This window comes from Gossypium hirsutum, chromosome D05, assembly GCF_007990345.1.
Source record: "Gossypium hirsutum isolate 1008001.06 chromosome D05, Gossypium_hirsutum_v2.1, whole genome shotgun sequence".
Classification (NCBI taxonomy): Eukaryota; Viridiplantae; Streptophyta; class Magnoliopsida; order Malvales; family Malvaceae; genus Gossypium; species Gossypium hirsutum.
In genome coordinates, this window is record NC_053441.1 from 12809737 (window position 1) to 12822208 (window position 12472).

The 12472-nt window shown below is 33.5% G+C and overlaps 1 protein-coding gene and 1 long non-coding RNA gene across 6 annotated transcripts; one reads left to right on the plus strand and one right to left on the minus strand.

Annotated features, from left to right (window-relative positions):
• The first annotated feature begins 5124 nt into the window (after positions 1 to 5124).
• On the plus strand, positions 5125 to 8178 carry LOC121217725 (uncharacterized). Its single transcript, XR_005913911.1, has 2 exons — positions 5125 to 7205; positions 7501 to 8178. It is a non-coding gene; the product is annotated as an uncharacterized lncRNA (long non-coding RNA).
• Positions 6239 to 12371, minus strand: LOC107958309 (protein NARROW LEAF 1). 5 transcript variants are annotated; one of them, XM_016894032.2, is made up of 7 exons: positions 12198 to 12371; positions 11766 to 11870; positions 10391 to 10896; positions 9979 to 10122; positions 8275 to 8515; positions 7541 to 8041; positions 6239 to 7127 (listed from the first exon to the last, which is right to left on the minus strand). In XM_016894032.2, exons 2-7 carry the CDS (start codon positions 11824 to 11826, stop codon positions 6709 to 6711), a joined length of 1872 nt encoding a protein of 623 aa, XP_016749521.2. In that variant the 5' UTR covers positions 11827 to 11870; positions 12198 to 12371; the 3' UTR covers positions 6239 to 6708. The 5 variants fall into 5 exon arrangements, with proteins under 5 accessions (XP_016749521.2, XP_040949752.1, XP_016749520.2 ...); XM_041093818.1 differs by having other exon boundaries at positions 10391 to 10836; positions 12198 to 12313; XM_016894031.2 differs by lacking the exon at positions 12198 to 12371 and having other exon boundaries at positions 11766 to 12114.
• Between the last annotated feature and the right edge of the window lie 101 nt (positions 12372 to 12472).

The following is a 12472-nucleotide window of genomic DNA, read 5'->3' on the forward strand; positions in this document are numbered from 1 at the left end:
GCGTATGAGCAAACGATAAAGAGGGAGAGAGAGATGTCTATTCTTCTCACGGGATAAGCCTAAGAAGAATATTAACATTGACATATCAATATATACTGAAGGCAGATAAGACAAGTAACAAATTTAATTTTCCAATGAATAAAATATTTTTGTATGGAAAGGTCAAAGGGAGCAGACAAAACCACCAAGTCCCCCCTCCCCTCTGTGGCTAATCAGTTATTGTCATTTTCCATGTGCACCAAAACTAGCTAGCTAGCTAATTGCCTAGAATTTGATTTCCAAATAGTGAAATTCAATCAAGGATCAACGATTAATTATGCCCATTTCTACATAAACTTGGAAAACTGGGAACTTGAAAATTTTGAAAATGGGTGTTTGTTTTTGTCTGAAGAGAGGGAGAATATTGAAAACAGTTTTTTCATATTTATTGAGTTGAGTAGTAAAAGGTTTTTACAAAAAATTAAATAACTTTTCCACGCGTTGAATGAATTAAATAATATTTCTTCTAACATTTTTACATACTAAGGGCAGGTTAGATCCAAAAAATAATAATAATTTGATTAATTGAACATCAACTCAATTGAAAATATTTTTTTCCTTTTTTTATTTTTAAAAAAAATATGAAAATAAGATTTAAAATTTATAATAGGGAATAACTTTCTGTTTATAATTATTTAAATTGTAGAACTACCCTCTTCACATATATCTTTCTATTTTTCTCTTTTTTGTAATTCAGCTATAACTTTCTCTCTCACTATATTATAAACTTTTTTTTTAAATATTTATCTATCATTTAAAAAAATGTTATTATCATATAACTAAAAAGGGTATGTTTTTCTTGTTATGTAGTTAAACTTGTACTTTTTTTCTCTGTAAATTTTACGTCAATGATGAATGAAGACCAGAGGTAAAAGAAATATTCAAAACGGTGACGGATCGGAATTTGTATAGACTCATGTGTGGAACAAACATAAGGCATCTGGAAAGCCATATCTTGAAAGAAACATAAGCTGTATTATAACACACAAGTGGGACCAAAAATAATAACGAAAAGATTTTTTTTCCCCTTTAAATGCAAGAAAACATTTAAAATGAATATAGTTATATCATATATATATAAAAGAAACCTAATGAAATTAAGACTCCTCTTCCTTCTATATACATTCACAATCACAACCACCACATCACCTACCTTAATCAGATAAAGTTTTAACTCTTTTTGTGTATTTTTTATGGAAAATAGATTTTAAGAAAAGGGTGAAAATACAAAAGAAAACCAGGTTTGGGTGTGTTTAGTAAAAAAAGAAAAAATATATATATATTTACAAATATTAAAAACAAACAAACAAATGGCAAACAAAAAAGAGGACGGATCAAATTTGTATATTTACAAAGATATTTTATTCATCTTAATTAACTCATAATTGGTATTATCATAAAGCAATTACCTTTTTTTAGTTTATGTTCTTCAACTTTTCAATTGTGTCAAAATGAGAGTGGTGACAGTCAAGTTTGTATATTTACAATATTACATATGTATTGTTTTCATCTTAATTAATATTACATATGTATTGTTTTCATCTTAATTAACTTATAATTGATATAATAGTAAAATAATATTTTTTTAATTTTCAGTTTTATCAAGTAATAGTTAAAAAGAATTATTTTAAATACCAAAACAATAAAATTATTTTTTATTTTAAAAAAATTAATCTTTTCATTATTCTATCCACGCTATCTGGCAAAGCCTAGAAGCTAAATAACAAGGCAAAACCATGTGAGCCTTTCCATTAATTAATCAAAGCTAATAAAAAGGTGTGTGGTCCTTCCCGTTCCATTAGGGCTTTGTCTAATATGTCACTGTTTTGTCAACCATGAAAAAAAAAAACCAAAGACACAGGGAACCACCCAAAGCTAAAGACAAAACCATGCCCCTCCTTCCTCCCTGTACTGATTCCACCAACCTGGCCAATACATACCCTTCATCTTTATTTAAATAATAATAATCTTTAATCATATACATACATATATATTTATCGAAGGGACCAAAAGGTCACTAAGCACATGCCGACCGTCTTTATCGACCGCCTGCTTAATGTTCTCTTACAAGATAATTTTTTAAAAAAAAAAAGATTTATTTTTTTATTTTAACAAACATCTATATAGATACCATGTTCTTTGCTTTAGGGTAAAGGACATATCGATAAAAGCAAGCATTGCATGCTTAATTTGAACCATCAATGTCCAGCTTGTGCTTCTATCTCAGAAAAAAAAAGTATTTTTTAGTCTTTACTTTTGAATTTTGATTAGTTTAATGATAATATGTGGTAATCTGAATTTAAGGATTTTTGTTGGTTTCCAAAGAGACTTTTAACAGGTTGACCGTTTCTTTGATTTGGAGTTAAACTCTGTGTTATTGTAATTTGTTTAAAAGTCCAACTGCTCCCTTGTTGATCTAATTTATATCAACAAGTCAGTGTCAATAGCTGTAAAGAAGAACCAAGAGCCTCCATTAAATACCCCCTCTCTATGACACAGTGCAAGGAGGAGGGAAAGGTGCATTAAATTATATAGATTGCAGATGAGAATCACGAGGGATTTGGTACCTTAAAAACATGCATGTCTCTCGCACCTTTCTTCCCTTTCTCAAATCTTATACCTATATACGAAAACCCTTCTCCTTCCCCTATATAGTGTGAGCCTTAATTTACAGCAAAAGGGTAAGAAAGCCCCTTGTTTACTCCATTTTTCGGCTTATTGTTTCTCTGGTATGTTGGTTTGAGAGGTTGAAGCTGCCAGCATGATCTGGTAATGGACCTAGTTATCACCCTTTTTTTATTTTGTATTCTTAGGCCTCTTTTATAGTTTTTGTACAGGTATGTTAAGTTAGATTGTTTATGACCGGTTTTAGATCAAAATTCTTTTTGAGTCCAAGATGAGTTTTTTTTCTTCTTTTTTTTTTTTCTTTCAGGAGAAGTTTATCAATCATTTGATTATGGGCTTTTAGAGTCTTAGATTACCAGGCAACTTAGATTTGTTTATAAAGAACCCTGCCTGTACTTAAGCTTCATAGGTTGTCGGTTCATACTATCAGGTCATCTTGCAGCTTCAATCACTCACTCACCAACAAAAGAACTTTCTTCCTACCTACATATCATATGGATACTTGAGATTTTTGCTCTTTAAGTAATTAAGACCTTCATTTCCAGGTAATACCTCTATGCTTGGCTCAAAACTTTTTCATTTCTTGATGTAGTTTTCCCTGATATATTGATTTTCTGAGAAATTGCAGTCATCTGCATATCTCCTCTCTCTCTCTTTACTGCTTGCATACATTTATTCAGACACTTAATACATGAAGCCATATGTATATGATGAACTTTCAACTTCATCCTGGTGCTTGTTTGACCTCTTATTATATACCTTATAAGATAATTATTTTTTATTTTCCAAGGAAGAAAAGATAATGTTGACTATGCACAGTTTTCATGAGCTGTTTGCATGCCTGTGTGTGCAACTTTGTCTTCACTTCCTTGGTGGTATCCATAATCATGAAGTAAAACAAAATCCCATTACACAAGAAAAACATGATTGATAATCAGATTGATGCACAGTACTATTTTATAATACTGTGATATATTGGTGTATCACCCCAATTACATATTGCAAACTATATATATAAATGGGATTCTTGAAATTTGATGCCCCTTATAATTTACCACAATGTTTATTTCATACTGCTGCTTGGGGAGTTGAGCTTGATTTTAGTGAGGAGACAAAAATAACTGTGATTTGGTTGCCTCAGTTGCCTCCCTCCCAACACACTGTTAGGGGACCAATTTGATGTTTTCATGACCCACCAATTTGAATGCACCACTTTCAGTATAGTAATAACCATTTCAATGGGAGCTGATGAATTCTATATATGTACAGAAAATAATGCATTGAATTAAAAGTTGTGTATTTATATGCCATACGATCAGAAATAATGGCATATTAATATTATTGGTGAGACACAGCTAGTCATGCAATTTATGGTTCATGAATGTTTGAATAAACACGATAGCATGTGAAATGAAATGATTGTGTGTATATTTTCTTCCATTTTTGTTTTATCTTTAGACACAATTACTGTAGGAAAGCGTAAACTAGACTCATGTCTTCATTACAGAACCAGTTCATGTTTGCATCTAGCTGGTTTTTACAAATCTTTTGTCTCGTTCATGAATTTGTTTCTCAAAATCCCAGATTTAATCTTGGTGTATTATATTTGTTTATATTAAACAATAATCAGCTTGGACGGTTGGTATTAATTTGGACTTACTGGCAAAAAAGGAGATAGTTACTTTCAGCATTTAAGTTTTGAACGGCTGATATCATCTGCTATGGTCATTTTTTTTAGTACATGATCTTGGGACAGCGCAGTTGGTGGCCTTTTAATTTGTGGATCGACAAAATCTTTAATGTAGACAGTCATGTCCTTATAAGTTTTGGTTATAGTTTGTTTCATATGAAAATTTTATTCAAATAGAAAAAAAAACCCCTACTCATATCTCAAATCCAATGGTTTCTCTTTTTAGTTACCATTTCTTTTTTGGGGATTTTCAGGGGTCAGCATCTAGCCTAGGACTCAACCCTTTTTCATTTTCATTACATTAGGATATATGTGTTTGTGTGTAGCAATGTATCTGACTCATTGAGGGCTGCATGCAATGAATTATGTTTGACATTGTGATCTGATAACTGAACTTTCAGGATTTTATTTTGGTAAGGTCTGAAGTACAAGAACTGTATCCACAGTTCCAAAAGCTTCGTAAAATAACCCTGAGAGGCTAGTTTTGCTTAATCTAATAAACCCAAACATTTTTTTTTTGTTTTTTCTCATCTTTCCTGTGAATTTGAGATAAAATAATTTACTGACTGCTTCATGTAAATATATATATTATATATACATGAATATTATTTGCATTCCTTTTCCATTAATGGTTTTCTTTTGCTCTAATTAACTTAATTTGATTTCGATGATGGACCGGCAGCTACTAGCAAAGTTAGAATCACTGGGTTTTAATTTTAGAATAAATGATTCTGTGTGATTTTGTTTCTCTAGCTAGTACCTGCACGAAAGGTTATAACTAGTCTAGTTTTTAAGTAAAATGAAACAGTATAATTAGTATTATCATCAATCATAATTATCAATTATTTGATTTTATAAATTAATTTGTATTGTTTTCAATTATTTTTCATAATTAATTGTAAAAATAACATATGTTTATTAAGTTAAACAATTGAACTTGATTACCAATTATTTGCTAAATCTTTTTTAAAATAATTCTATACTTATGTTTTAAGTTTTTTTTTTATATTCAATATTTTGTAATTTTAAAATACATGACCACTTCAATTACAAGAAAATTATTCCACTTTTGGAAAGCAATAATGCTTATATAATAATGTTTATATCATATCATCAGTTAAACCTACCCCACTCTCTGCAGCTGTTTTAGCTTCTTTCTCATGTTATGTTGGAAAGATCCTTATCCATCAAATCCATATATGTGTTATGTGTTTTATTGTGTATGGAATATTTTCAGATCCTTCTGCACTGCTGCATGAACTTGAGAATGTCATTTCGGAGATTATTGATGATAGTAATTATTGTTTTCCAAATAATAATTTCTTTTCTCACAATATATGAAGTGGGTGTCTAGACATATACTTTGAAACTAAAATCAATTTTGAAGATTTTCTTTAAGGAAATTTAAATTTATTGTTTTTTCTTTGTCGTCATTACTACTTTAATATGCATATGATTAGAAGAGATAAGCATTGACATGAACATTTTCTTAAAGCTAAATATAATTAGAAGCTTCTTTTTATTTTAGAAAATCACAACTTAGAAGGATAAAAAATGCTTACTGGTTCCGAATCCAGACTTTTCGAATGATGTATCTTAATGATTTCTTTATGAACCTTGATTTTCCAAATCAGAATTTTGAGCAATTCTATTGCAGAAGTAAAGTGAACTCCAGTTACTGCAATGGTTTTTATTAGTTCAGGCAAGGAATAAAAGAGAATGTTGATCTTTGTAAACCTGAGTTCAACCTCTATAATAAGTGGTTTGGTGCAATAGTAAAGCTTAGATTCGAACTCTGGGGACAACGTTGTTAGGAGAGACAGCTACGAACTAGAACCAACCTAAATAATACCAAAAATTTATGAATGCATTCAGACAAGACCATACCTGAAAATACCGACTAAATTTTATCATAACAAAGAGGAATGGGGAACCCAAGTGCTATCACCAAGTTGTGGATTCATCAAAAACATATTGTTTCGATGTTTTTCATTCTTGATAGCTGTCCATACTCCCACTTTCGGAGTGCTTTATGGTACACCAATTCGACACAGTAACACGAATCAAAGAAATATATAGCCAAGGTACCACTACTGCCTAACCATTATTTCTTTTTTCCCGCTAAGACCGTATAATGCATACATGTAAACCTAGCATGGTGTTAGGGGGAAAATGACATAATTCCCCCAAGTAACCTCGAACTCCTTCATGCGGCCCGATACTTACAGTTTTCTTTTATACATATAATAATCAGGAAGGCACACAAATTTTAAGCAACAGAAATAATTGTGTGACCTGATTTTGATAGGATGATATATCTCCAAGCAAATTGCCTCTACTCCATTACTCTCACTTCAAGTCTTTGATGCTACAGAATATTTTCTTCGTTTTGGTTCTGGCTCTCCTAACTGCAGTGAGACATAAATCTCCTCATCTGATCCATTCCTTAATGCTGAAAGATTTCTGGATTCCACATTTCCATTTCCCTGTTGGTTATTAACGGGAGACCTTCCGTTGGAACTAGGGATAAATTGATGTTCCACATTAGAGCCTGCTTCAACCCTATCTTCAGCTCTATATTCGGTACACATGATTGGTAGCACAAGCCCTTGCCAGGACTTGTCTTCAGTCAGAACTTGCTGGATATTTAAATTAATTGGCTCCAAGTTTTCTTCAATCCTATCCTTGGATGGAACCTGGACCAGAGGAGAAGACTCCCCGACTGTAGAATCAATCCCAGCTGCGGAAGCATTTCTTTGATCTTGCACTGCAGCTGTGTCAATAATGAAGACAAATAGAGAGCGTCAATGCCGCAGTTCAAGACCAGATGCAAAAAATATTAACCATAAAGGTACAAAGGCCCTTTCCCCACTTCTTATCTTTTTCTATTTACACTTTATTTTGCTTGATAGTGAGATATTCTACCTAAATTACCGCATATCTAAAGTTACTAAATAACAAATGATATGAAGGAAAAGTAAGGGATATAACACCAGTACTCAAAAGTGAAATAAACCTTTCACACTAAAATACCGCTTGATTAATATTTTCATTATCATTCAGTGAATGTTGGAGTCTATATACATTTTAAACTTTACAGCCATTCGAAATGGAACTCCCATTTCAACATGTAATTTGCTTGGCAGGAACTATAGTTTGCAGCACGATTGTTTTGAGAATACATACCTTGAATCCCCTCATTGGTTGTGATGAGATCAAGTTCAAGGAGGTCTAGAAGACGTCCAAGATCAACTCCGCTAGTCCAATTTTCTGGGGGTTGGCCAACTTTGAGTTTCAACCGACCCCTGTTAGCAGTCCCACCCCAAATGATTCCAACAGGCTGTGGCTTCTCCCCATTCTGACCCTTTAATAGTATGAGGCTTCCACTGTCTCCTTCAAGGTCAAAAGTCTGCTGGTTCTCACCAACTACAAGGAAATCAGTAAAAAAACAGATCCCTTTCTCATCATTGTACTCTAAAGCATATGCCATTATTGTCCCAGTGGTCAAGCCGGAGCTTCTTCCCACTTTGACAACTTGCCTCCCAATGAGACTGCTGATTGGAGATTGCAAGTCTATGATATGGACATCACCAATCTGACCTATGCCTTTTATGGTTGTAGTTACATTGTTCATATTGAAATCATCAGCAAACGGAATAAAAGCCCCATCTGCCCGCACAAATGTTTCTGCAGGAGGACCAAACCGTAATGGGCATGTAAGGGAGTCAGGACGCAATGAAAAATGCATTAGCACAAATGTAAAGTTAAACATAGCATCCTTCAGGATTATGAAACCTAATAAATCTTTGATGAAATTGATCCTAGCATCCTGGTACAAGTTCAATTTCTCTCATTTATTTTTGCTTAAATTTTCTAATGCAATGATCAACGGCAGAAAAATAAAATTAGAACTGCATTACCTGGATTTATACCAGCAAAGATTCCATACCAAAGGTCATCGGTGATAAATGAGGTTGCCCGCTCTACGGCACCAAGGTAAACTCCAGGCCCAAGGTTGGGCGGTAAAGGATGAAACATCTTCTGATTTGGGTAGTCCAAGTCAACTGCAACATGCCGATTTGTAAGAAAACCTACCTGCCGATTTCCTGTTCGGCTCCTCACAATAGCACCCAGTGTACCATATGTTTCTTGGCTCGCAACCTACATGTGCAAGGAGGAACTGAGTGCAAGACAAGTAAAGAGTTATATCAACATTTCTCAAGAAGTCCAGGGCAGAGTATGAGAGAGAAAAAGCCATTTTTTTATCTAAAGGATGTGGGATGGAGTTCAAAAAGGAACTGTACACATGATGCCAGCAAAAAGATACCAAGCAAATCTAGAATGAGAACTCAAGCTTGAAGCTGTCGAAATGTCTCCACATCTAAGACGGAGAGATAGATGATTGATTCAGTCACAGTTGTAGCATAAATAAATCATTAACAAAGCATACCACCTTCAACACTTCATTAATATTTGCAATAGAAAACAGGTAACTCTGAAATCAAGTTTCTAGCAAAATGTTGTCAAAAAACCCACAGTTAACCTTTTACATACTGCCATATTCATTATCAACCTGACAACTTCAACTGCGCAGCAAGATGTAAAGCGAAATGAATTAAAGCATCAGATAGTCATAGAGAATCATTCAAATGGCTATTGGAATTTTTTAAGGCAACAGAAGAGGAAGTGACTATTTAAGAACGAGTCTTTCCCCATAACAATATTCGGACAGCAAGCAAATATGCTACGGACTAGAATATGAGATTGCATGGCATTAGAAAAATTTCCATCAAGTGGTTGAAAAGATTCAACATGTCAGAACAGGATTCTTTGCCAATGTATAGTTATTACCAAAATGACGATGCAGGTGATATGGATGACACAATACAGGGCAGAAATTCAGAAAAAGACTATGAGGAAAGTCCTACCATGCCACTCTTCATGGTATTCCAACAGAATAGCTCCTTAAACTTATTCTCGGGACCACTTTTTGCAGTATTTCTCACAATATTGTTCATACTATAGTCAAAAGAATATCAAAACTTTATCTACTCTCATTATTCTTTACGTTGTTATAGATAGTTGAGAAGGATTTAGTTTTTACAATTCAATGACCAGTATGATAAGAGCCAAGAGCCAAGAGCAATACGTATAAGATTGTGAGTTTTCAACATTAACATCAGAATATATGTAAGAATAATGCAAGCATAAGAAGAAAGCATGTGAATTAGAAATTTTAAGGATCATGGTGGCTTGGTTAGTACGAGCACCACCAGGACTCTAAAGTTTTGTCCCAGAGAGAAAAAAAAAGTTACTGCAACAAAATTACTATTCTGAAGATGATAAACTCAACACTTCATATTTACAAACACTAGCAGTAATACGCTATCAGTTACTGAGGAATGGTAAATAAAATGTTGTGATCAAGAACCCGTAAACAAATAAAACGCTTGCAATTGTTCGTCCCGCAAGGAAACAATGTTAACCACATACTTGAAGACATTAAGATACAATAAAATCATAAATACCTTTTCTTCATTTAATAAATCTATATACTTAAGCACTGAATGTCTTTGAGTGCCCATCAAATCACCAAGTTGTACATACGTAATAAGAACAATTACCTGTGAACCAGAACCAATGACTGGATCACTTCCCCTAAAGCCATCTACAAGCTCAGTATATAATTGCTCTTTTGGAGTTGCAGCAGGTGCACCATAATAAGAAAACTCCACCACATCTACATCACACCACACACCTCCTGGCCCCTGACACAATATTTTAAACAAACATTTAACTTTCCATGCAACAGATAAGTCTATTCAAGAAAAGTTAGTCATACATTTGAAATTTCTTGATCAGATCTATGCTGTTTAGAAACTTTCAAAACTATCAACAATTCACAACTTTAAAAAAATCAAATCTGACATGAAATAGTGAATTTCCCACAGATATTGTACCACCACATTAGCAGCTATTGATAAGTGAAGCCAAAAAGTTTTTGAAAAATAAGTGAAGCGAAGGGCATAAACTTACCTCAAGAGCAGCAGGTAAGCATTGAAATTGGCTAAGCCATTGCCTGTGAACTTTACGAGCAACGAAGACAAGAATAGCTGGTATATCTGTCAAAACACCCCGTCGAATACGGAACCCAATTGCTGTGCCAAGACTAAACCTGCGCAGCTTTTTACTGTGAAATGCTCTAATTGTCATCAACTCAAGTAAGGTGGTTGCTTGCTGCCCTGATGGTAACCGTCCAAGAGTTTCTGGCAACACCCCTTTCTGTAGGTTCCCAAAATAGTTTGCTCTATCTTCTGCCGCATCAATTAATCGACTTGAAGTAGGCCATGAGAAGTAGGCAGCATTGCTCTCAGGATGCTGAGTGCCGGATGCAAAGGGTTGAATAGGTGAAGGACTTGATGAAGGCATATTAACATGGTTGCAGCAATTCCTTTCCAAATCTAAAGCGGATTCCTCTGATTCTGTTGATCCAGAGTTATGAAATCTTAAATCCGATCTGGTCCGCTCCATCGTACAGCTCTCTTAAACCATATAATTCAATTTGTCTCAACACTCAGAGCATATCTTACTAATATAAAGCAAACCAAACTTAGTTATACGATTACATGCAATTCTACTTATAATAACAAAAGTGGAAAACATTGATGGTCATTAAGTAGATAAACAATCGTAGTTAAATGGCAAACCAGAACAACTGCAAATGGCAAAAGATCAAATGAAAAAAATAAGAGAGAAATAAGATTCAAGAGCTGTGAACTCTAACCCCTTACAGAGAGAGAATACTAATACAATACAAATCTATGAAATGTTAATCCTAGCTAACTTATTAAATATGGATAGATTCGATAGAACAGATAACTACCCTATAATCAATAATTTTCACAAATAAATAAATAAATAGAAACAAAAACAGGACATCATTACATTCAATGTCCAGTGGCCATAGAAGGAGGAAAATCCTTCCAAGTGTGTTTTCAAAACTGAAAGCCAACCCAGATGGAATGATGATATCATCCTCTCCAAGCTGGAAGAGGCATGTAAGAGTGTGAGAGAAAATATGACCAATGGGGATAATAGGTTTGATATCAGCAGAGAGATAAACAATAGCCAAAATAGATACCCTTTTTATTGGAGGATGTTGAAAAGAAGTGAAGCAAAATTTTAAACCTTTCGGATATGGCTATTTTAGGAGTTGAGCAATAATGGACTAATGAAAACCCAGAAAGGTAAAAGGCAACAATTCAACATATTAAATCCCCGGAAATTATAAAAAATAAAAAATAAAAAACTCAAAAGAAGAGATAAAATATTTGGACAAATTTAGATGCAAACCCAGCAAAAGATATAACCTTTATCGAGAATCCTAAGCATATAGTAAGCTAAAACTCACCTATAAACAATGATGCAGCTGGTATAGAGGACTCCAAGTCAAGCCCTTTGGAGATTTCCATGCTTTAGTGACACTCACTGTGACTGTGTTATTCTATTTGTATCTCTACGAAAAAAAAAAAGAAAAGAGAAGCACTGAATTTAGAAAGATTGAAGCTTTTTTCTTAGTAAAGGAAAGAAAGATGGCTCTAGTTAGAGAGAGAAAGAGAAAAGGCCCCAAATATCTGCTAGCTGCTACTTGCTATAGTGTTTTGGCCAAGCAAATATATAACTTTTTTGTAGTTGTTGTTGTCAATAGCAAAATTTTAAATTAATAAATAGAGATATTACATATTGCATTACGGAATATAGACATATCTAGGAACTATTCCAATGATGAGATTTTTAGAGTGGAAAATATAAATAAAATTGGGAGAAAAAGAAAAGAAAATACCTTTCTTTCTTTCTTTCTTTTATTCAGTCTTCATTTCATTGAATGGCTGGGCATATAATGGTGGAAAAGAAAGTGCAAGCATGATAAAGAGAAAATATATAATGGAGGAAGAAATGGGGCAAAGAGTAAAATAACTCTTTTTTCTTTTTTTTCTTAGACATTGATATTTTTAGTGTAATGGAGAAAAAAATTAGGGGCCATCCATATTTGCTCCCCAAAAGCAGCACAAATTCTTTTCCGAAATAATTCTAAATCCCACCTATTCATTCATTTTA

Coding starts and splice junctions, on each gene's coding strand:
- LOC107958309 (XM_016894032.2), bottom strand. CDS start 11,826: ATGGAAATCTCCAAAGGGCTTGACTTGGAGTCCTCTATACCAGCTGCA. Junction 10,897..11,765: donor AGCTGCATCATTGTTTATAG/GTGAGTTTTAGC, acceptor ATATGGTTTAAG/AGAGCTGTACGATGGAGCGG. Junction 8,042..8,274: donor CTTTGCTGGTATAAATCCAG/GTAATGCAGTTC, acceptor GTCCTCCTGCAG/AAACATTTGTGCGGGCAGAT.